This window comes from Cupressus sempervirens, chromosome 2 (genome assembly GCF_028749045.1).
Source record: "Cupressus sempervirens isolate cs-2001-9-10 chromosome 2, ASM2874904v1, whole genome shotgun sequence".
In the NCBI taxonomy this organism is placed as follows: domain Eukaryota; kingdom Viridiplantae; phylum Streptophyta; class Pinopsida; order Cupressales; family Cupressaceae; genus Cupressus; species Cupressus sempervirens.
This window is the reverse complement of record NC_143119.1, coordinates 588,240,891-588,262,721: the sequence shown is the minus strand read 5'-3', so window position 1 is coordinate 588,262,721 and position 21,831 is coordinate 588,240,891. Positions and strand designations below refer to the sequence as shown.

Below are 21,831 nucleotides of genomic sequence, written 5' to 3'. Positions count from 1 at the left end.
GTCTTTCTTTATGCTTCACGTAGTCTTCCTCAGTGCTTCGAGTAGTCTTCCTCAATGCTTCAATTAGCCAGTGCTTCAGGCAATTCTCCCTCAGTGCTTCGGGTAGTCTTTCTTTATGCTTAGGTAGTCTTCCTCAGTGCTTCGAGTAGTCTTCCTCAATGCTTTGGTTAGCCAATGCTTCAGGCATTTCTCCCTCAGTGCTTCGGGTAGTGTTTCTTTATGCTTCAGATAGTCTATACGGTTTAGATTGGAAAGACAATATGGCTATATGGCCTGAGGGTGATGAGAGGTGTTCGTACGATTGGTTGGAGATGGTTGTGCGGTATGGAGCAAGATGGCCATACGGTATGCAAATACCCTTACGGTTTGTGTGCGACATAGGCAGCCGTATGGTATTGATTGAGGTGTCCGTACGGTTTGAAATGTAGTCGTACGGGGAAGTCTGGGAGTTGTGCGGATGGGTATGGAAGTTGTAGAGGGTTGTCGGGGTGATGAGTGGAGCCGCACTTTGAGATGATAGAACAAAGTGATTATATTTGCCAGAAATGCCAATTAATGCGAATACAAATATTGAAATCCAATCACAGATATATAGATATATGTATTTGCAAACAAATATGGTGGTCAAAATTGCCAGATTCGAGCAAAGTATTACAAGCAACAGGGTGAGGATTGAATCCCACCAAAGCCGAATTAGCCAAGTAGGGAAGATCTTTCACTTCCGATATGACGAACAATAATGAACTCCAACAGGAATTTGTAGTACAAAGAAATAATCCAAATCGCATAACAACTACTACCTACACATCATGCTTAAATACCCTTCGGAGGAACTCCCGAGGGTTTACAAAGATAGCCGAGGACAACACCTGTCTAAATAATTAAAATAAAAATGGGTTCGAGATTATACTAAATCAATCGGAATCACAAATACAAATATTATTAACTTGGACCCCATATTAATTAATTAAAGTAACTAATTAAAGGTCCTTTTGTTATATTATTTAAATTCTGGCACCAGTTAATTAATTAATTAAATTAAATTATTACATTAAAATTCGGGGACATGACAAGCTGAAACCTTTGTTTGTTGGAATAGGGTTAGTGGCTACTATAGATATTGATCCTGATTGTATATCTGTTGTGACTGTGCATGCTTCAATTTGCATGGCTGGAACCATGGGTGTCCTCTGAGATGTCTCTTTCATGAACCGAGGTATTAAGTTGGGAAACTTGATCTTCTGTGGGAGTTGGAAAATCTTCAAACACATTTCCAAAGTTCTCACACTGCTCCGCTATGAGGATAGGAGGAGCTGCCGAAGAGATGGGAAGTGCCGACATGTTCATTTTTGAGACGGAAATTGTAGCTGCAAAAATGGTGGAGAATGAGTCCACATTGTTGTTTATGGTATCCAAGAAGGGTCTTTCTTGAATGGGTGGATCCTGATTTCTTGTTGGCCGTGGGGGAGATAAAATCATTCTCTCTCCCTCTTCCCCTTCAGCTTCTTCATTAGATTCTTCCTCTGATCCTTGGCCCTGTATGGGTGCTTGAAAATATTCTACAAGTGGTTTTGATCCTTTTCCACCTTTGAGCTTGAATTTGAAAGTTTTACCCAACACCAAAGAGGATGAACCATCCTTGCTTGAGATCTCCACCTGAGATGTTCTTCCAATACGTCCAAAATGATTGCAATCTAACCAGATTTTTGGATGTATTCTTTTGAGGCCTTGGATTTTCAGCCACTTATTGTTATTTACTTAGATAGATTGGAATCTATCAAAGATTGAATTGCTTCCTTCTATTGCCACTGAATAGGAAATGGACAGTTCTTGTCAAAGCTAGCCTTGTGATATTTTGGAACTAGGATGATGCCATCATCTTCAACTTGTAAACTTAGGTGGAATCTCAACCATGTTGAGGTTGATGATTTTCTGCAACGTGAGCCTACAGTAGTCCATCTTGATGATGTCCACCTCTGTGCGCAAACCAATCCATACATCCTCCATTTGATTCTTGATTGCATTCCTCAATAATCGAAGTTGAACCTAGCTTCGAATTTCTTCAAGGTGATAAACTAAAGTTTTTCTTCCATTCCCTTTTCTTTGTATACCGAATTGAGCTTATATTGACCAATTGCAAGTGGTTTAGCAGTGGTGATGTCGAATCCCAACCTGTGCTCACTGTGTTCGTACGATTGCACCTCCATGAGCTATTTGACCAATTCCATCAGAATAATCCTATCAATAGGATATCTTGGTAAGGTATACGGTTAACCTTGAAAATAACCAACTCTTAAATAGGTGAAAGTTGGAAATTGCAAAAATATGCATCCAAAGATTTTTCTTTTGATTACCATCTCTTTGTCAAATTGACACCTGAAATATCCAAAATATGCATCTTGGACGCTCATGTAATGATATTTGCTTTGTGTCAATGTAATTTGATCATAATAGTCCTAGATAGGAACTAGAGTCCGATCCCTCTTGGTGGAAAGTCTTGAGAACATTCCCATGGTTGCAACAATGTATACCAAGTACGAATTCATGTAGAAAGGTGTTGATGTTCCCACATTAAGCAACTGCTCACATAGCATTGTGCTTATATGTTCTCCCCAGTAGATGGGTTCCTTGTTATCAGAGATCCAAAGAATAAACTTAAACATCTATGGTTCAAAATCACAAGATTCCTTGAGGCCACAAACTCTTCTGAGAAGAGTTATCAAATCCTTAACTTTTGGTTTGAAGTGAGATCTATCTGCTGTTCTTGGCCACCTAGAGAAATTAGTTTTCTTATTATCCAACCAATATGCATTTATTTGCCTTTGATAATCCAATTTGGTATGATTCCAAAGTTGTAAAGACATTTCTTTAGTGAAATCTACACATTCTGAATTCTAAGGAACTTTGAAGATTTTCTCAATGACGTCTGGATCCGATGTCCTTTCCATCTGCATTCTTGATTGTTTTTGTCTTAGGGCTGAAAGAGCACATCTCAAGACAAACTCAAGTTCTGGGGCAGCCTTGGGAAAAGTAGACACAAGATGATTATTGCTTCTTTTGATACATTTCATCTTTCTACTAGCAGGGGCTTCGATACTTTGTAAGAAATCAGTCATGTCCACATGCCCAATCTTTGTATCTAATACTTGATCTAGAGGAGATGAAACAAGTGATGCAGTTGCATGAGCCAACTCCTTATCATACTGGTATTTCATCTTCCCTTTGGATTTTGTTGGCACAAACATGTCGTGCTACAACATGGAAATTCTAGAGTAAAGACATTATCTGAAGGTATTGGCTCCTTGAAGACTAACTTTGATTGGCAAAGGCAGATCTATGAAGAACAAGGTATTTAGAGTATTGATTAGATACTCATGGAACACATGTGATGGCTGGAAATGATCTGGAAAGCATATGCATTTGGACTAAAAGGGCCAAAATGGGACTTACAAGGCTGTAATGCATGTGGGTAATGATGGATTTTCGTTTATATGACCAAGAATACAAGCTGGACGCATAGGAATGTGTGCAAATGACGACTTTGGTATTTAAAAGAGTGACCTTTTACCAAAATTGGGTTCTTTAGAGGTAATTACATGTGGTAATTACATGTAGTAATTACTTGAGGTAAACATGTAATTGGGTTGGAAGGATGTAATTGCATGTGTGGGAAAATGGATGGAATATGCATTGGCATGAAAAAATCAAAGGTGAAAGGATGTGGATGCACTTGCATTCTTGGATATGATTCCTCAACTTTCTTCCAAAAAAGAAACCAAAACAAGCAAACAAACAAACAAGAAAATTAAGCACAAAACAAAAACATACTTCTCGCTATTGACTCGGACATGACAAACATCAAGATGTTCTTCTGCGTGCAATTTCATTTTAGGAGTTTGGAGAATTATCAAGTATTTGTAATGAGAAGAATTCATCTTTTTTAAAGAAAACATGCAAAAGATATAGCATACCTTTGAACAAGTGGACAAAGATGAGCTAAATAGTGCAACATACTAATAAAGTAAGCAAGAAATACAAGAAAATTTGAAATTGTCTACTTACTTGGAGCTCAATGAGCCAAATGTGGAGGAAAGAGAAGTTGAAATGAACAAGTCTTCTCCAAAATCTAACTGTCCAAGTGTTTTTGCATGCAGCAATTCAATAGCTTTTGACTATTTCAAAGTTGCAATGCAAATCTTCATGTAAAAATATTTGGGCGTTACTGCATGTAATGGTGAAATGCAAGTGACAAAAGCATGTAATGCCAAAACGTTTTGATGTAATGCATGTAAAAGGATGTTTTTGGGTAAAAATGTGCCTTCTAAATACATCAATATGGGTCGTTTTTGATGTTCTTGACAAAAAACGTGGATATCAAATGCATTAAAATGCATTCGCATGCAAAAATAGTTCTTCCAAATGGGCTGTTTTCGAAAAGAAAGGGAAAAACGCGATTCTCAAAATGCCAAAATGAGCTTCCAAATGCAAAAAAGTGCCCTTGTTGATGGATCATTTGAGCTGGAAATGCATTTTCTAGATTTTTTTTGAGCAAAAATGTGCCCTTAGATTGTCAAACCTTGGCGTTTTTGTGGAAAATGCTAAAAAACTTGGTCTCCAACTTCATTTGCATGAGTTCCCTTGCATGGTTGGACTCTTCAAATGCAAAGTCATGTATTACTTTAACTTGAAATGCCAATGTCTTGGCTCTAGATGCATAATCAGACTCTCAAGATGCAATGACATAAATTATTTTCCCTTGCATTTACAAGTTAAAGCCAAACACATTCCTCCCAATGCAAAATCATACTCTTTGGGCGATATTGCATATGTTATTTTTGCTTCTAAGTGCAAATCACACTCTAGAGGAGGCATTGCATGTCACATGTTGGCTTGGAAAAGCCATTTACATGCAAATCAGACTCTAGGAAGGTGATTGCATGTTTTAGAAACTCACTTTTTGATTTTCCTAAGTCCACAAATTGCTTTCCTAGTGGAAATTGGACTCTCAAAGGGCTATTACATATAAATTTGTTTGCATATAGAGTGAAGTTTTCATGTAAATGGACTCTTACAAGTCGATTACATATTTAAAATATGCATTTTCAAGTCAAAATCGAACTCTCCATATGCATTTGCATGTAAACATATAAAAGGACATGTTATTGAGTTCGCACAACTTAAATGACCAATTAAGCGCATGTCTAACTGATTTTTGAGTTAATATCACTTGAAGGGGTCAAAAATAATATTTACTCTATAGAGTTTATATATCATGTACAAATTTTATTCAGAAAGTAATATTTAACTTAGAGTAAAACTAAAAAATAAATTAGAACTAAATAGTGATAAATCATTTAAGAGAATAGTTAAAAAGCAACTCAACATGAAAATATAACATAAAGTGCACTATAGTCACTTAAGTGATTAAGTAACTTAAAAAGATATCATGAACTCAATTTATGTTATATTTTTCAAAATGTGTATCTCAACTATGAAATATAACATTCATATTTGAAATATGCGATTGCACCTGGAGAGTCCACTTTTTGGGCACTTAAATGGTCATGTCTTTTGATTGCCAAGTCCAAGTAAGCCCTAAGATATATTGAATCGAAGGGAAAACCGAATGTAAGAGATAACATGAAACAAAAACACTAAAAGCAACTAAACACTCACTCAAAAATGCAAATAAGGACGTTGAAGGCTTCAAAAGTTAAGCATGGGCTTAATAAAATGAAAAACGAAAAGGACTTCATGAAAACTTTTAGTAAAAGGATTCATTATGCAAATTGAGATTGATTGATTGATCAATGTTGGCCAATTAAATGATGAATTATCTCAGAGAAATGTGAAACTAATGTAATGTCCCTTTTTTTCGAACCCTTGGAATAACAGGACAAATGATTGTCTTCTCTTTCTCTTATCTTCTCTATCTTTATTTATGAACTTTGAGTTTTCACCAAAGGAGTTAAAGGGACTTAATTTGCAAGACTGGTCTGCATCAAGAATGTATAGATCAAATATTCTTAGATATATTTTCAGATCTTTTATCACTATAGATCACAGTCCTTTCTTTTTTTTTATGATCATGTGCTCAGCTTGGGGAAATAGATGACCAATAGTCTACAAAATATCTCTATAATAGTATCTCGAAATAATTATAATTCTGATATGATTTCTGAAATGATAATAAAAATAAGTGGTGATAACCCTCAATCCTTCACGGGTATTTATATTTATATATTTGTCAGTTGCAATGTCTTTTATCTGTTATCGTATGCTTACAACATATATATGCTCCTCAGGCTCTTGCCAGATTCCAATGTTCTTGTATTCTTTAATTCCTTCTTATCTCTAATAGAATATAAATCCCTTACTGAGATAATGTCAATTTGGGATTCACTGGCTGCACTCTGGAAAATGATTAATTCTAGCTTCTCATGTCTATTGTTCCCAGTTATATTTCCCTTTCTAAATGTTGTCCGGGTATCAATCGAAAATAAGAAAGAAAGTGTTTCGTGCTTTCTCCTAGTGACTGTTCAGATCGTGTTTGAAGATTATCTGCCCGTGCAATTAGTTCTGTCCGAGTACTATGCCACTGCGTTTGGTGATTCCCACGCTAAGTTATGTCTGACGTTGAAGTATAATTAAGAGTCTTTTTCCTATTTTATGGTGTTCCCTTTAAACCATGCCCATATATCTATGATATTTGATTTGATCCCTTATTAATAGGATGAAACACTAAACTTGCCAAAAGTCGTGTGCTTTCATACTTTATTCCCATACCTTTTAATATTATGAATATTGTGTGTTCTTGGCTAATAATTCTTCTCAATTCTAACTTCCTATAATTTCAGCTTTTCTTACAAATTCAGGCCCTTTTTTGCAATGTCCCTGGAATTTGTATTCAATGTTATATTGTTATTCCCTTTATTGCTGAATATTATAACATACTTTTCTTTCTTTGACGATTTTCACCGTTTCTATAATATCTGCATGAATTTTCCATTATTTTCTAATATATATTTCATTATTATAATTATTTAAAATTAACTATTTAATTTATTATGATTATTATCATTTTAATTTTCTTATTAAGTTATATTCATTTGTACTCTTGTATTGTATAGTCTTAATTTTAATAAATTATTATTTTTATTATTGTATATTTAATTATTATTATTTCTTTTTATTTAATGTTTTATCAATCGATATAATGTTATATCCATTTGATATAGGATCAAAATAAATGATATATATATAATATTTGTTTATTTTACTCTACCAATGAAATCATAATTATAAATTATATTTATTGATTTATTTATTTTATATTAACTTTACTATAAAAATCGATCTAGGAAATGGGGACATTACAACTAAGTTGATTGTACTATTACCTACATTTTGTGGGGACAAAAGATAGGATAACACAATGAACCAAAATGCTCATCACAGTACTAAGTTTTAATACAAGTTTAGAATTGTTATTGTATTATAAACCAGCAAATACAACAACATGCATAAAATCCAATCTTAAAAACAGTATTACAGTCGGATTGGAAATACCAAACAGGAACCTGTATGCGCAGTGTGAACTCCATCTCAAATCCACCACGAGGCTGAACCAGGTTTGTGTCTGATTCTCAAGAAGAGCATGAAGGTGTTTGTCCTCAAGATCATGAAACTGAAAGCCAAGCTTCCATTTCCTCAAAGGGAAAACTGAAAACAATATCGAAATCTAAGCATCCCCATAAGAATGAAGCTTCCTCCTTTTAATCCTCATAGGTGTGACTCTTCAACTCCCCTTCTCCTGTCTTTTCGTCTTATTCCCCTTTTGTTATCTTTTAGCTCACTTTAATAATATTAAGTTGGCCTTTTTTTAATTCTACATTAATCTCTTAAAACCCAAATTTAATATTATATATGTTTGACCTTACTTTTCTCGATGTCCCATGTCCCATAAAGGGGACATTACAGTCACATTTATAACTGTTGATTAAATCTGAAATAGTGATTGCTATTGAGCCTAATCTCCACTACATAGTCCAAGTGCAAGATTTAGATAAAATAAAACTGAGAAGTTGGAATTGTTGTTTTGAGATTTCATGCCACACAAGCAAGGGACATTACAGATGATGTGAAAAAGCTGCCAGTAGTTCCTGACATGAAGTACTTGTCAATAGAAAATAAAGAAAAATACGATTGGCAATGATCAATTATTCAATTTGTTATCTAATCACAAAATAATAATATATGGACAGAAAATGGTAAATTGTATGATAGTGAAAAAATATACTAAAAGCACATCAATTCAAATTGGCGGAGACATTATAATACGCAGCAATTAATATTGAATTAGCAGTGATGAGTTTGAGAGCAAATAATATCAAGGAAGTGCAGTGAATATGATAAAGAGTAAGAAACAATTATCAGTCTGACAAAGAAATGAATATTTTATACAATCAACACTCGCCATAATAAGACAAATTTGCTATATTCAAAAAGAAGTATTTTTGTCTTATTCCTATTCCAGCCTGTCCTCATGAAGTGATGTCATATATATCTGTTTGGGCAATCATTCTTATCAAATTGATTTGTGTTGACTAAAAAGTCCTTTGGAAATTGAAACTTTCAATGGCAATTAATGAAAAGGTACAAAGAAAGACAATGAATTTAAAACAGCGTAACAAACAAGAGGGTGCTATTTTATTTGACAAGGAGTTGCGGTTTATTCTGATATGAAGAGTCATCTTTCTTTTGAACCAAATTTTCCCTTCTAAAGACATTGAGATTTAAAAGTAGCATTCAATGTAAGGAAATAGGACGGAGTTGTTTCAAAGAATATATAGAAACGAATAAAATTAAAAAAATGAGATTTGTGTGGAAGTAGTGAGTAAATGGATTTAAATATTATTCAAATTTCGATAAGAGCAGATTTAGTACAGGAGAATAGAAATATACTAAATGGATATGCGAAGACATGAAAATTATTGAGCAAAAATATATGTAAGTGTATTGAGAGATATTTGAGAAGAGTTGAGGAGATTAGAGAAGAGTGTGAAATCCTTGAGAAGACTCTTCCTGAAGAGGCATGTCTTATTGATGAAATGCAGATATAAATAGAGATTGTGAATTGTAGTTGAAAGGTGTTCATCGTGTATGTACAGAAGTTCATAAATTTATAGAAGACATATGAGATGTGCAAGTGAAAGACATGAATAATAAGTCTTAGAAGAGCATATGTCTGAAATATAACAACAGACAAATGAACTCAGCTTAAGGAGATTTAAAATGGGGAAATATTTCTTTTATTCCTCCTTTAGCATATCATCATATAGGAGTTCCTTCCAAATTCAGATCATTATAAAATAAGGGATTCTTATCAGAGCCAACACATAAGATTTGCAGATCAGTATCAACAAATCAAAGTTGGAACTCAAATAGAACAAACAGAAAGATATTGATAGTTGGTCATCAAATTATTTGATCAGAAAAACATCAAAGGAAAAGCAGCTGTTAAATATCAAGAAAATAAACAATCAGAATTAAGGAAGCAGGAGTTCAGGACATATTACTTAGGAGCCATTTAGAGGAATTAGCATTTACAAGTAAAGAGTTTATATGAGAATTAACAACAAGACTTGCGGTCAAGGCCACAAGGAGTTAATAGTATACCAGAACAAGAATAAGAATCTCTAATAATTCAGACAACAGCCAGAATATATTTGTACAAATATTTCTTTGTACTTAGCATTCAATTTCAGGATACTCTGAATTAAGTGAGTATTAAAATTCCTGGTACAGAATTAAGGCATAGTTAGACAAATGACATATGTATATCTGAGGATTGATATGCCAAAGTATAGGGTATCCACAAGGCTGGGGAAGATAAAAAATCTCTCCCAAGGACTATAAGGATGGAATGGGTATACCAAGGTGTTGAACATCCATAAGACCTTAGGGAGAGATAGGGCATTATGAGATAGTGAAATAGCCCGAGGACCATTCTGGGATGGCCATTAAGACAACTAGAGTCCCAATAGACCCTTCAAAGAGAACTAAGAACCTGATTGCGGTCTCTCCCTAAGGATTAGGTGGGAAATAGATACTGTGCTATCTATCTATCTATCTATCTATAAACATGTTTTATGTGTATCTTCTAACCGGTCTAGGTTCACCTATCAAGGCTTGTCATAAAACAAGATAATACTTAACACTGGAAGAGGGTACATTACAGTATGCACCCATAAAGGAAATACCTTTGATTGATGACATTAGAATGATTGTAGGTCTGATATCACTTTGTTTGTTGATAAACTGTCAAACCAAAACTTAATGCACTAATAGCAGAATGTAAACTGTAGATTAGAAACAACACCTAAACCATCCATATGCAAACTGCTGAAAACACATTTCAAAGACTATGAAACCAAAACACATTGGAAACGATAAATTATCAAGTGGGATTGTAACTGAGTATATGTTGCTGGTACAATCAGGAGTGAGGCAGTATGGACCCACAAAAATACTTTGCAAAGATATAAAGTATAACACCAAAGTTTCAAGGATGACATCACCTGGCCAAGGTGGCCAAAAGCCAACTCCAACAAATAGAGGTAGCAATTCATGGGCAAAATTCTTATACCCATCTAGATTCTGTATAACTTGGACAAATATGTACGATCCTTTTAACTTGATGAAATTTCATCGCCCAACAAGCACACCAGAAATACAGGACTTTACAACCAAAATGGGATAGATCTACAAGATAAATAGGTGAAGTTTGGTACAGTTGGCAATAGCTGTTTGTAGAATTGGTACAACTGGCATGAGGAAGGGAATAACCTCTCCATCAGCACTCCAAACAATGATGAATCCACACAACACTAGTAGCATTAGCAAATCCAAACAACTCATCAGAACACATCAAATGCCTCTATTCTCGAAGAATCCAACATAAAATACAATTGCAGGTGCTGCTGTGACTTTGTGAAATCACCAAACTTAGCTAGGGTTTTTTTTCTCCCCAAAACCAGTATTTTCAAGAGGATTTTCATGTACAAAAAAATTAGAGATGAACACTAGTTCTCTTAGATGTAGAAGCAAATACCATAATGTGGCTAACCTCAATAATGAGGTCTCAAGTTCAACCTCCTCTGAAGGAAACATTTAATATAATAATATCCCCTTTTTCCTCCAAAATGTCCTTTTCTCAAATTAAATAATTACTCATTAAATGAAAAGACCCGTTTGTTCCTAGACATTATTTGATGACATGATTTTAATCACCTTTTAATAAATAATAAGAACTTAGGCTCCTTTTAATATTTCTTCTTTAAGACAACTTATATTATAATTATTTCTTAATCACCCAAGCTGTGGAAGTCATCAAAATGAGATAATGTGAATTTTGACTGTATCATAATATCACTAAGGACTTACAGTTAAAGTAGCTTTTAGAAATTCTAAGCATATTTGAGTCTCACCTCAAAATCCCTAGGTTTCCAACAATTTGAAATAGATAGAATCATAGAAGTAATAAAGCTTCAGGATTTGTCATAATTTTAAATGTACTAGATCTAGTTTAGAAAAGAAAGGAGTAAAGAAAATAAGACAATTCATCACACACAAGAGTCAACCCCTTCTATTAATTTGTTATCCTAAATACATGAGAGTATTATGATTGACAACAAATCCGGTGATTTAGTTAAGGTTAAGGCCATAGGTAAAAAGCCTCTTTTCTATCATTATACAATTATCAAAATTATCCTTTATAGCATTTTCTCCAATGAAAGCCATTAAATCCTATTTTTAGGGTATTCCATTGGTCGTTATCCTTTTGTAGTCTAGATTCATCCAAAATTATCATAATTCCCACGTTTCATTTCATCAAGATGACGAGTGACACTGTAGATAACTAATGAGGAAATCAGTGGGTGGGTTGAGGTCTTCAATACTTTGGGAAAAATGTGAAGTTATTGAAGCTTGTCCAAGATCTTGGTGTTATATTAAAGATTTTTTTTGAGCTATTGCTTCTATGTGGTGCCATCATGTACGATTTCTTTATGACCTAATAACCATGCATGTTAAATCAGGTTGAATGCTGTCAGAATAGGATTTAACTTTATTTTTTCTCTTCTATAAGAATCCCAACTTGATAGTTTACATCTTTTCCATGTTTCCATATTGGTAATGATAAATTTTTCTTTTTATGTCATCTCTATTGCCAATTTAATGAGAAATTAACTAAATTATGACTTTTCCATAACGAAAGGATTGAAGCAAGGAGAACATCACTAGGAATTTTCATTGATTATGTTGAAGCATTGAGTCAATGCATGTTGCTTTTCTATGCAAAAGGTATAACAGTAATCCAACTACAGGTGGAAGATGAACTTATTTCTCTTTAGTCTTGGCACTGAAAAGGTATTGATACCTGTACACATTTAGCCTTATGTACTTGAGGATTTGACCAAAAGTCCTTTTATTTTGTAGCCACAATGGATGAGTCCTGAAGTTCTGCGTAATGAGTCATCTAATAAGAAGTAATTGATCATTTCCTTCACTATTTTGTTTGTGGAACTTTTCTGCTTTGCGTTCATTTTTTGGGTAAAAGATTAATGGTCCTAAAATGTGTTGATTCAAAAGTTCAAATCATCATAATTGGTTCTTTTGTGAAGAATGTTCACAAAATCATCAACATTTATTGGTTGTTTGTAACAGGTCTGATGTGTACAGCTTTGGGGTCATACTATGGGAGCTAGCAATGAGCCAAATACCTTGGAAAAATTTCAATGCTTTGCAGGTGTGTTTAGTTTCTTAATATATTTAATTGACATAAACCATCAGATGCTTTTAATTTTAATACAATTGCTTAAAATTGTCCTGTTGTCACACTCTAGTAATCAGTGTAGACTAGTCCTTAGTGTACATTTTCTTTGGAACTAAATGATTGTTAATCCTGATTTAGCCAACTTGATCCATTCTTTAGGTCAAAACTATGAAAACAAAAGAAAACAGCATGCAAATATTTCAAAGAAAACAAAAACAAACAGTGAGCAAATACACCAGTTTGGAACAATATCTGAGCAAAAATTGGATTTTTATTTCAATCTGAAACTGAGTACAAGCAATGTGTAGGCTGTAAATAATTTGCAACTTTCTCTTAAAATGATGATTCAATGTATTCATGGACTAAATCTCTCGATGTAATTTGGAGTGAAGGGAGCTCACTTGTATTGAAATGGTTGGTCCTCGTTAATCCCTGATTTCTATGTATATGGTGTCTCATTTCAATCAGGACTGTATGGTGGTGATGATTCTGTGTTTGGATGCCTCTGAAACTTACTGGGATTCTTATCATAACATCATTTTCATGAATCTATGCGGTTTTGTCAGTAGACTGGTAGTCATTCCTCTAGCTGTAAGAGTTATATTATTAAAGGCCCAAAATCGTACAGAGAAGCATCACACAGTTAGTACAGGGGTGTGGATGTATAGTGCTTCTATGATGCAATGATCCTAAGATTGCAGCCACTCTATGCTAATGAATCTGTATATGGGAACTGCAGGTCTGCAATTCTTGTAAATGCTGTTAGAAAATGTATTGCAGCAACACTAAGGTCCTTGCAAATAGGATTAGAATGGCTATGAATGAGTTGGCCTATGCTACATATGCAATTTTAGTAATTTGGTCCTCCTGGATCTGAGTGAAACCTTGAATCTCAGTGATCTTGTCTTTCAGCATCGATCATCCTTATTATTACAAGATTTTCCCCAAGTGACTGCAGTTTTGTTTCCCTATGGAGATGTAAGAAAATTGTGAAATGCCCAGCAGACCAGGGTGGTGATTAGCCACTGAAACAGCAAAGAAATCTTGATTCCAAGACTTGAAATATATTATGAAGAAAACATATTGATGCCTCCGAGTTCCTTCAAGGGCTTCAATAGATATTGCCTTTTCCATTATTTGAATTCAAGCTAGCCCCCAAAGAGAGAGAGGATTTAAGTAGAAGTAGCCTTTATGAAAACCAATTTAATTCACCGGGCTTCTAATTAAAGAAAATGGTAATTTCCTTATCTTTAGGGGAAGGCAAGAGCCTACACCATAACGGCAAATTGCGAGCATCTCATATGGAAAGTCTTAGGTTCGAGTCTACTCGAGCTTAACACATAATAATAATAACTAATTTCCATGAGAAACAATAAATAAATAATAAATAATCTAGGCTTCGGCCCATCACCTATCAAAAAAAAAGAAGTTTAATGACAGATGGGAATCAAATGGTCTATTAGTGAATCATTTTATTGGTTCTTGTTAATTAGGGGACATGACAGTTTCCCTTTCTTGGGACTGCTTGCGCACAAGTAATTTCAGATTAGGATGCTCTAAAATCTGCTCATTCTCCCATGTAGTATCTTCCCCAGATAACTATTTCAACAGATTACGTGTAATGTAAAAACAAAATGTAATTGCATGTGATAGTATCACTTGCAAAGTTATAACATGTAATCACATTATAGGACATCCACTATAGGTAGTAGTTGCTGAATAAGTCTTGATTAGTTGGGTTTATCCACTTTCTGCTCTCAGCCCCTCACTTTTGAATAAAGGAGGGTGCTCTTTGTAGTTTTATCATTTGGGCAATGAAAACTTTGCAAGCTTGTATATGCAGTCTAAGACTTTGAGCTTGGATGTAAATTAAATTGCTTTTAACAAAATACGCAACTTGCTTTGAAGTTTTGGGTTGATTCAAGGTGTAATGTAATGACATTGTTTAGATATTGATTGTGAGTTTTGTGCTTCCATTCAAAAGGGGGTTGAACTCAATCTTGCAGATTGGAGTTGCATATTGCGTTCAAAGTTATAATTTGGTCTTAAATTTGGTTTTCTAGACCTGAGTTGCTTATCAAGTGTGAGACTAACATAGGAAACTCAATCAAGGGAATAGCTTGCAGGCTTTGTGCTGCTCCATTCGTGCTCATTCGTTTTCTTCATTTGTGCATGTAAGGTGAAATACATGTTGGAGACCTTGAGCTCACATGTGTTTCATTCTTGTTCTCAAAATATCATGAGTAGTGGAAAGACTTTGAGCTTTCACGAGTTTTTAAAGTTGTTGGTACGCCAAAGATTATTCTTATGTCTAATCTTCTATTTATTAGGATTATTGCTTCAGTGAAAACTTTGCAAGTGAAACATGCCATTGCTTAAAGATTGTACTATAATGGTAACATCTATTCTGAAATAAGAAATAGGTTGAATGTCCCGCCTTGATCTAGCTTAGTGTAAATATTAGTTAAGTGTTTTGTTGATTCTAGTTGCAACAAGAAGGGAGAGCCCTCTCTTACAATTAGGAGAGATTGTGTCTCACGCACTGTGGCTGGAACCATTGTTTTGTAATTGATTCTTAAAAACTGCCAATTACAAAAATTTCATCCCATGGTTTTTGGCGACTTTCTTAGGGACACGATATGCAATCAAAAGCCTCACACTTTTGTTTGAAGCATACCAACATCCTATTCATTGTGTTTTTATTTCTTGTAGTTTTTCAAGCTTTTACCAAGAATTGTAAATTCCCAAGGTCCTTGGGAAAATGCTTTTGGTCCGTTGAATTTGACTCTACCTCTACATGCTCTTCTTGCTAGCTCAAGAAATATGTTTCCTAAGCTCTTTGGTGACAGACAACATCCTGATGAACATATTACTTCATTGTACATTGCATGTGGTGTTCATAGTGTTGAACATGAGGAGGAATTTGTGAGGCTATTTGGGGAAACTCTGCAAGGTGTGGCTAATGACTGGTTTTATCATCTTGTACCATAGACTATGACAAACTTGGCTATTCTTAGCCAAGTTTGAAGAAAGGTTCAAGCCTCCTAAAGATGTTTATGTCCTATTGGTGGAACTCATCCAATTGAGGAAGGCAGCTGACATGCCTTGTTAGCTATTTTTTTTGTTAGTTACTAAGAGTACAACTTAAAAGTTGCGACTTTAAGCAATGGTTAAGTAAGATAAATCTCTCCTCTTAGCAATAGCGGAGGCTCCCTTTTTACTAAAGGTGCCTACAACATGATTTTAGATGAAATTATATGACGTGCTGATTCTCTCAATCTATTCCTCTTTTCTCAAAAATGATTCACAAGAAACTACAACTTTGCAAAAATCTCTTATTGCTACAATAATACTAGTGACTTAGTGGTTGACATAATAACAACTCCTAAGCCAGTAGTTAATTGTAATACTTTGGTTGAACCAGAGTCTCATACAATCACCCTGGATTTCAACAAGGTATTTCAAGCAGGCTGTGATGCAATTGGAGCAGTTGTAAGTCAAGAAGATAGACCTGTTGCTTTTTACAGTGAAAATTTGAATAATGCCAAGAGGAAATATTCATTCTATATGATCAGGAGTTCTATGTGGTTGTTCAAGTTTTGAAGAATTGGAGACATTACTTGTTTCCTAAGGAGTTTGTGTTGTATATTGATCATAAAGCATTGCATATCCGAGTAGTCAAGGAAAATTAAATAAGAGACACATGAGATGTATTGAGTTGTAGAGTTGTACTTTGTGTTGAAACGTAGGAGCAGATAGTCAAATAGAGTCGTCGATGCATTGAGTAGAAGTGATTTGTTGGCGGAGATGAGAATAGAAGTACTTGATTTGATGAATTGAAGACCTTGTACAAAAGGAACCCTAATTTTGTAGAAGCATGGGATGAATGTAAGGAACGTGTTATTGTTGACCGAAGCAAGTGTTTCGATTATATCGTTCAGGATGATATAATTAATGAGGGATAATCTGATTAAGGAGAAACATAGTGAAGGACTTGCAGGACACTTTAGCGTTGACAAGACAACAAATTTGGTAAGTGAGGTATTATTGGCCACAAATTTATAAGGATTTTTGGAATTTTGTTCAAAATTGTAGAATTTGTCAAGTTGCTAAGGGTAGTTGTCAAAGTGTAGGTCTGTATACACCATTACTTGTACCTAGTAGACCTTGGGAGGATATTAGCATGAAACGTTTTTTTGGATTGTCAAAGACACAAAGATGTAATGATTTTATATGTGTGGTGGTGCATAGATTTTCTAAAATGTCATATTTCATTCCTTGTAAGAAGACATTAGATGCAATAAATTTAGCTAACTTATTTATAACGAGATTGTAAGATTGCATGGATTACTGAGGAGTATAGTTTCAGATACAAATAACAAGTTTGTAGATATTTCAGGAGGATACGTTTGAGGAAGTTGAATACTAATTTGAAGTTTTGTTATAACTTTTTATCCATGGAAAAACAAAGGTTGTGGATAGGAGTATAGGGAATTTGTTGTGGAGGTTGTTTGGAGATGAGCTTGGTAATTGGGATTTAGTCTTAGCACAAGCAGATTTTGCATATAACAATTCATTGAATACGAGCACAAGAAAAACACTATTAAGGAGTTACTGACATGAGTCCTAAAGGAGTTCTAGAGTTAAGGGATCTTAAGCAGGAGGATAAGAGGAGTGCTAAATCAAAGGAATTTGTAAATTTTATGAATCTTTACGTGAGGAAGTTAAGTATCATTTGGAAAGTGTGAATCAAAAGTATAAGGAGAAGGCTCAAAGGACTAGGAGACAAGGGTTTCTCATTAGGAGATGAAGTTATGGTTCACTCGAAGGAAGGAAGATTTCTAGTTGGGACTTGTAACAAATTGAAGATAAGAAAGTTTGGACCTTGTAAGATCTTGAAGAAGTTTGATTTTGTAAATGCTTATGAAGTGAAGCTACTTGAGAATATGGACATTTCACCTATATTCAACGTTGCAGATATGTTTGAGTATAATGAAGCAGATGATTCAAACATGAAGCAACAATATCTTAAGAAGTTGGTTAGGATAGAAAAAATATAGAATATCAGAGTTGGAAGGAGTACAAGAGGTAAAGAGTATTAAAAGTATCTAATCAAGTGGAAGGACAAACTAGGTGAAGGTTCTTCATGGATTTCTCAAGTCAAGTTGCATCATTTTGATTCTTCTTAGGCATTTAAGTGGGAGACTTGCTTTCTTATCAACCCTTGGGTGTCTGATGTAGGAGCATCTTGGGTTTGGAGCAATCTTGCATCAACCAAAAATATTTTGTTTCTAGTTTGCTAGTTTGTATAGTTTGGGATATTAATCCAATGGCTCTTCTTATCATCAAGGTGGCAATTGCGATGATCAAAGTATATTCAAGACCTATCTTGGATCATATTCCTAGGTTCATAACATATTTGGACCTATTTGCTTGAGTTACGAATTCTTTTGTCTCGGGTAGTGTGTTCTTATTTGTTCTAGGACCTGATCTTGGAATTTGGATTTGCGATGGAGATCTACGACTTGTGATCTTTAGCGACACATCTAGCTATGCTCTTGGATCACATGAGGACCTAAATTCGGAACTGAAAGCTCTCAAACGTTTATGTCATGAGTTCCTTATGATTTAGGATCACACCTATTTGTTGTAATATGAGTCTTGTTCTTGGGAATGTAATGGATCTCAAGGCTGACCTACATATCGCGATGCGTATATATTTGATGCAATGTATCTTTGGAGCGATGGTCATCTAGTAGTGAAGAAATGAGATTTAAGATCTCCAACTAAGGAGTGTAATCAAGCAAGCCTAGTGTAGCTTGGCATGTATGGAGGGATGTGTGTTGCCAATTGAATGTAATTTGATTTCCTATTGCATAAGGGTGGATCACACACTCTCTATTCCAAATTGTTGTTTTCAATGTGTTTACTTTTGTTGCACACTTGGACTTATTTCTTTGAGGTCCCTCCATCCATGGTTGCATCACCGTGTGAGGGATTTCCTCATGCAAACAACAAGATCTACTTGAGCTATGAGATTCATGAAAAGGTTGACAAGTATGATGGTAGGAAGGCTTTGGATTGGAGCATCAATGTGTTTTATGATTGGCTTCTTTGGGATCCTAGTGACTCTAGACATGGCAATGTTTATATCAAGTGGTGCAGTGTAAGCTTGATAGTGGTTTACTCGTGCATGTGATCCTAAAGTAGTATGGAGATTTCAATAGAAACTACTACTGATGTTTGGGCTTGGTTTTGGATCCTAGGGCTTCATCTACAAACTGTTTGATGATGAATTTCTTGAGGGCAAGTAATCATTGGGTGACAAGGATTTGTACTGGTGTGATGTCCCCTTACTCCTAGTAATATGGAATAGAGCCAAAATTAGCTATTAATCTTAAGGAATGTATTAAAAGATAATACCCATTAGTAATATTGAGTAAGGCCCTTCCCCTAATGTGTCTAATTATGTGCTCAAAGGAAGAAACAATCTATATCCAAGGCTCCCTCAAGGTTCTTACCCGTATTGGGACTCAAATGCCTCAACATGATCAAATTACTCTTCCCCCTATCCAAGCACCCTACCCATTACTATATTACACACAAGGAGTTCCTATCCTGTTTACTAATAGCATTATCTTAACGTTCCACATAACATTAATTTTCATATGTTGTACACAATCTTATTATTAATATATACATGTATATCATATAGATATAATATATCTTAATCATATGAGATTATTCATTTCTTCCTCCTTTTGAAGAAATCTCATTGTATTTATATTCTCCTTTATAATCATAATCCATTCGAAAAGTCACATCCCTTAATAGTTATCATCCACGTGAAAAGGCACAACCCTTTATACTTACAATCTTTTCGATAGGGTAAATTTTAAGAAAGTACCCTCCATAAAAAGATATAAAATATTGGTGAATCTTTCATTATTTTGAAAAACCAAATTATTTTTATCGGCAAATCTCTCAAATTTTTAATTTTAAATATTATTTACATTGACGATTATTTTGGAATCATACTTTTTGAGTAGAAAATATTGGTGAATCTCAATAATAATAGGAAGTTCGCTAATCATCATAGAATATTACAAATCAAAATTGAACATGTTTTATCTCATGGAAATTATGAGGATAATTACATTGTATTTTAAATCAATATTGAAAACTAAATATTGGTGATATATCCCTAAAGTAACTAATAATTATGATAATTATTGGTGAATTAATTTTAATTTCTTTGATAATATATAATATTTAGGTGAATCAAATATAATCATTTATTGAATCTTTGAGTTGAATTTTTTTAATAAAATAGATTATTGAGTGATTTTAAATATTTTAGAACTAAATTTCATAAAAATGAGGCAATTTAGGTTGCATTAAATCTTAAATTATTAGCCAAATTACTAGCAAAAAAATTCTAAAATTAACCAATTTACAAATATTAGCCACTAAAAAATACCTTGCTTTTCAACAATTCATAATCCTTCATAATGATTATCCTTTCAAAAAGTCACAATAATTTACAGTTACAATATTTTTTAAGAGTCACAACCATTCATAATTATGACCCTTTTGAAGAGCCACATCCTTTCAATATCATTATACCTTTTGAGCAAATCACTTCCCTATTTTCTTCTCATTATTTTCCTCTTCCATTATTCCTTCTTTTACTCCTATCTTTTCCTCCTCTTGTATCTTCCTTTTTGAACAAAATATTCCTCTTTTATATCTTATTTTGGACGAGTCTTGTCTCTTTATAACATATCTCTTGACTTTTCATTAAAGATTTAATTAACTTATATTATTTTATATTATGATATTGATTTATTTATTTACTTTCTACAACGTTATTGCTTGTAGTCAATTTTATTTATTTATTCATCCATTATAATTTTTTTTTTAAAGATTCTATGTTGTTGCTAGTAAATTATATTATTATTTATATTTAATATTTTGTAATGATATTTTATCACGATTTCTTACTTTTTATATATTTTGATTGAAAATTATTTCTAACTTTTTATATATTAATACTAATTCTAATATGTGATTTTATTATCGTTCTTTGTTTAATAATATTATCTTATTTAATCATTATTAAAATTCTATCTTAAAATGGGAACATTATATATGTCCCCAATTTTAGTAAGCATCTTAATTGGGTTAATTAATTAATAGTCCAAAAATTAGAATAATATCATGACTTATTTCATTAATTAATTTAATTATAAAATAAAGGTGCCTAAATAATAAAATAAATTAATATTGTCTGCCCGTACATATTGTAACTTTCTAAATCTTTGGAGGCCTTTATAAGGTGATGGTTGGGCATTGTAAGTCTTTATGGAATGCATTTGCAGAGACTAGAGGGTAAAGATGGTTTATGCGCAGTTTTGAAGGTGGAAGATCCTCCCTAATTTGTAGTTGTAGTTTTGATGGTTCACCACCACCCTAGTTTGCCATTGGAAACAAATTTTTGTGGTCTTCATGTTTGAAGACATATTTGTAATAAATACCATATCTGATCAAGATGTTGTAGATATGTGCGAAGGAATCTATGGTTTGTAATCTAAAGTGCTATAATTACTAATCAAAATATGTCTTGCATGTGTGAATCTTCATTCATTTCTTCGTATTTAGAGAAAGTTGATTTTCTTGTTCGAGATAATTTACCTTACACCTTGCCTAATATCTTAGTGTGGTCTTCCATATTGTCTGTTTTTTCTATTGTACAAGTATCCACGTGAAGGGAGGGGCTGACTTGCTATTGTACGAGAGTTAACAACCAAAGACTATCACTCGATGGTGATAACAACCCATACAAACATCAAATTGTATGACTGCTTATTGCCAGGAAAGACATCATTTTGATCAATAGTTGGAAGTCTATATGAAGTAGATGGGTTTTTTTTACCAATAGCCAAGGAAGAGTCTATAAGGAAACACTGTACTATATGGCAATGACCACTAATACC

At 33.8% G+C, this 21,831-nt stretch overlaps 1 protein-coding gene across 5 annotated transcripts in view; it reads left to right on the top strand.

Annotated features, from left to right (window-relative positions):
• Positions 1-21,831, top strand: part of LOC149574782 (uncharacterized) — a 205,944-nt gene that overhangs the window by 121,311 nt on the left and 62,802 nt on the right. For 3 of the 5 annotated variants that reach the window (XM_089814609.1, XM_089814610.1, XM_089814608.1), the window contains exons 13-14: positions 12,499-12,548; positions 12,727-12,808. In XM_089814609.1, the coding sequence (XP_089670735.1) occupies positions 12,499-12,548; positions 12,727-12,808 (132 nt within the window). The remainder of the gene's footprint in view (positions 1-12,498; positions 12,549-12,726; positions 12,809-21,831) is intronic. The other 2 variants (XM_089814611.1, XR_016360093.1) reach the window with 2 other exon arrangements.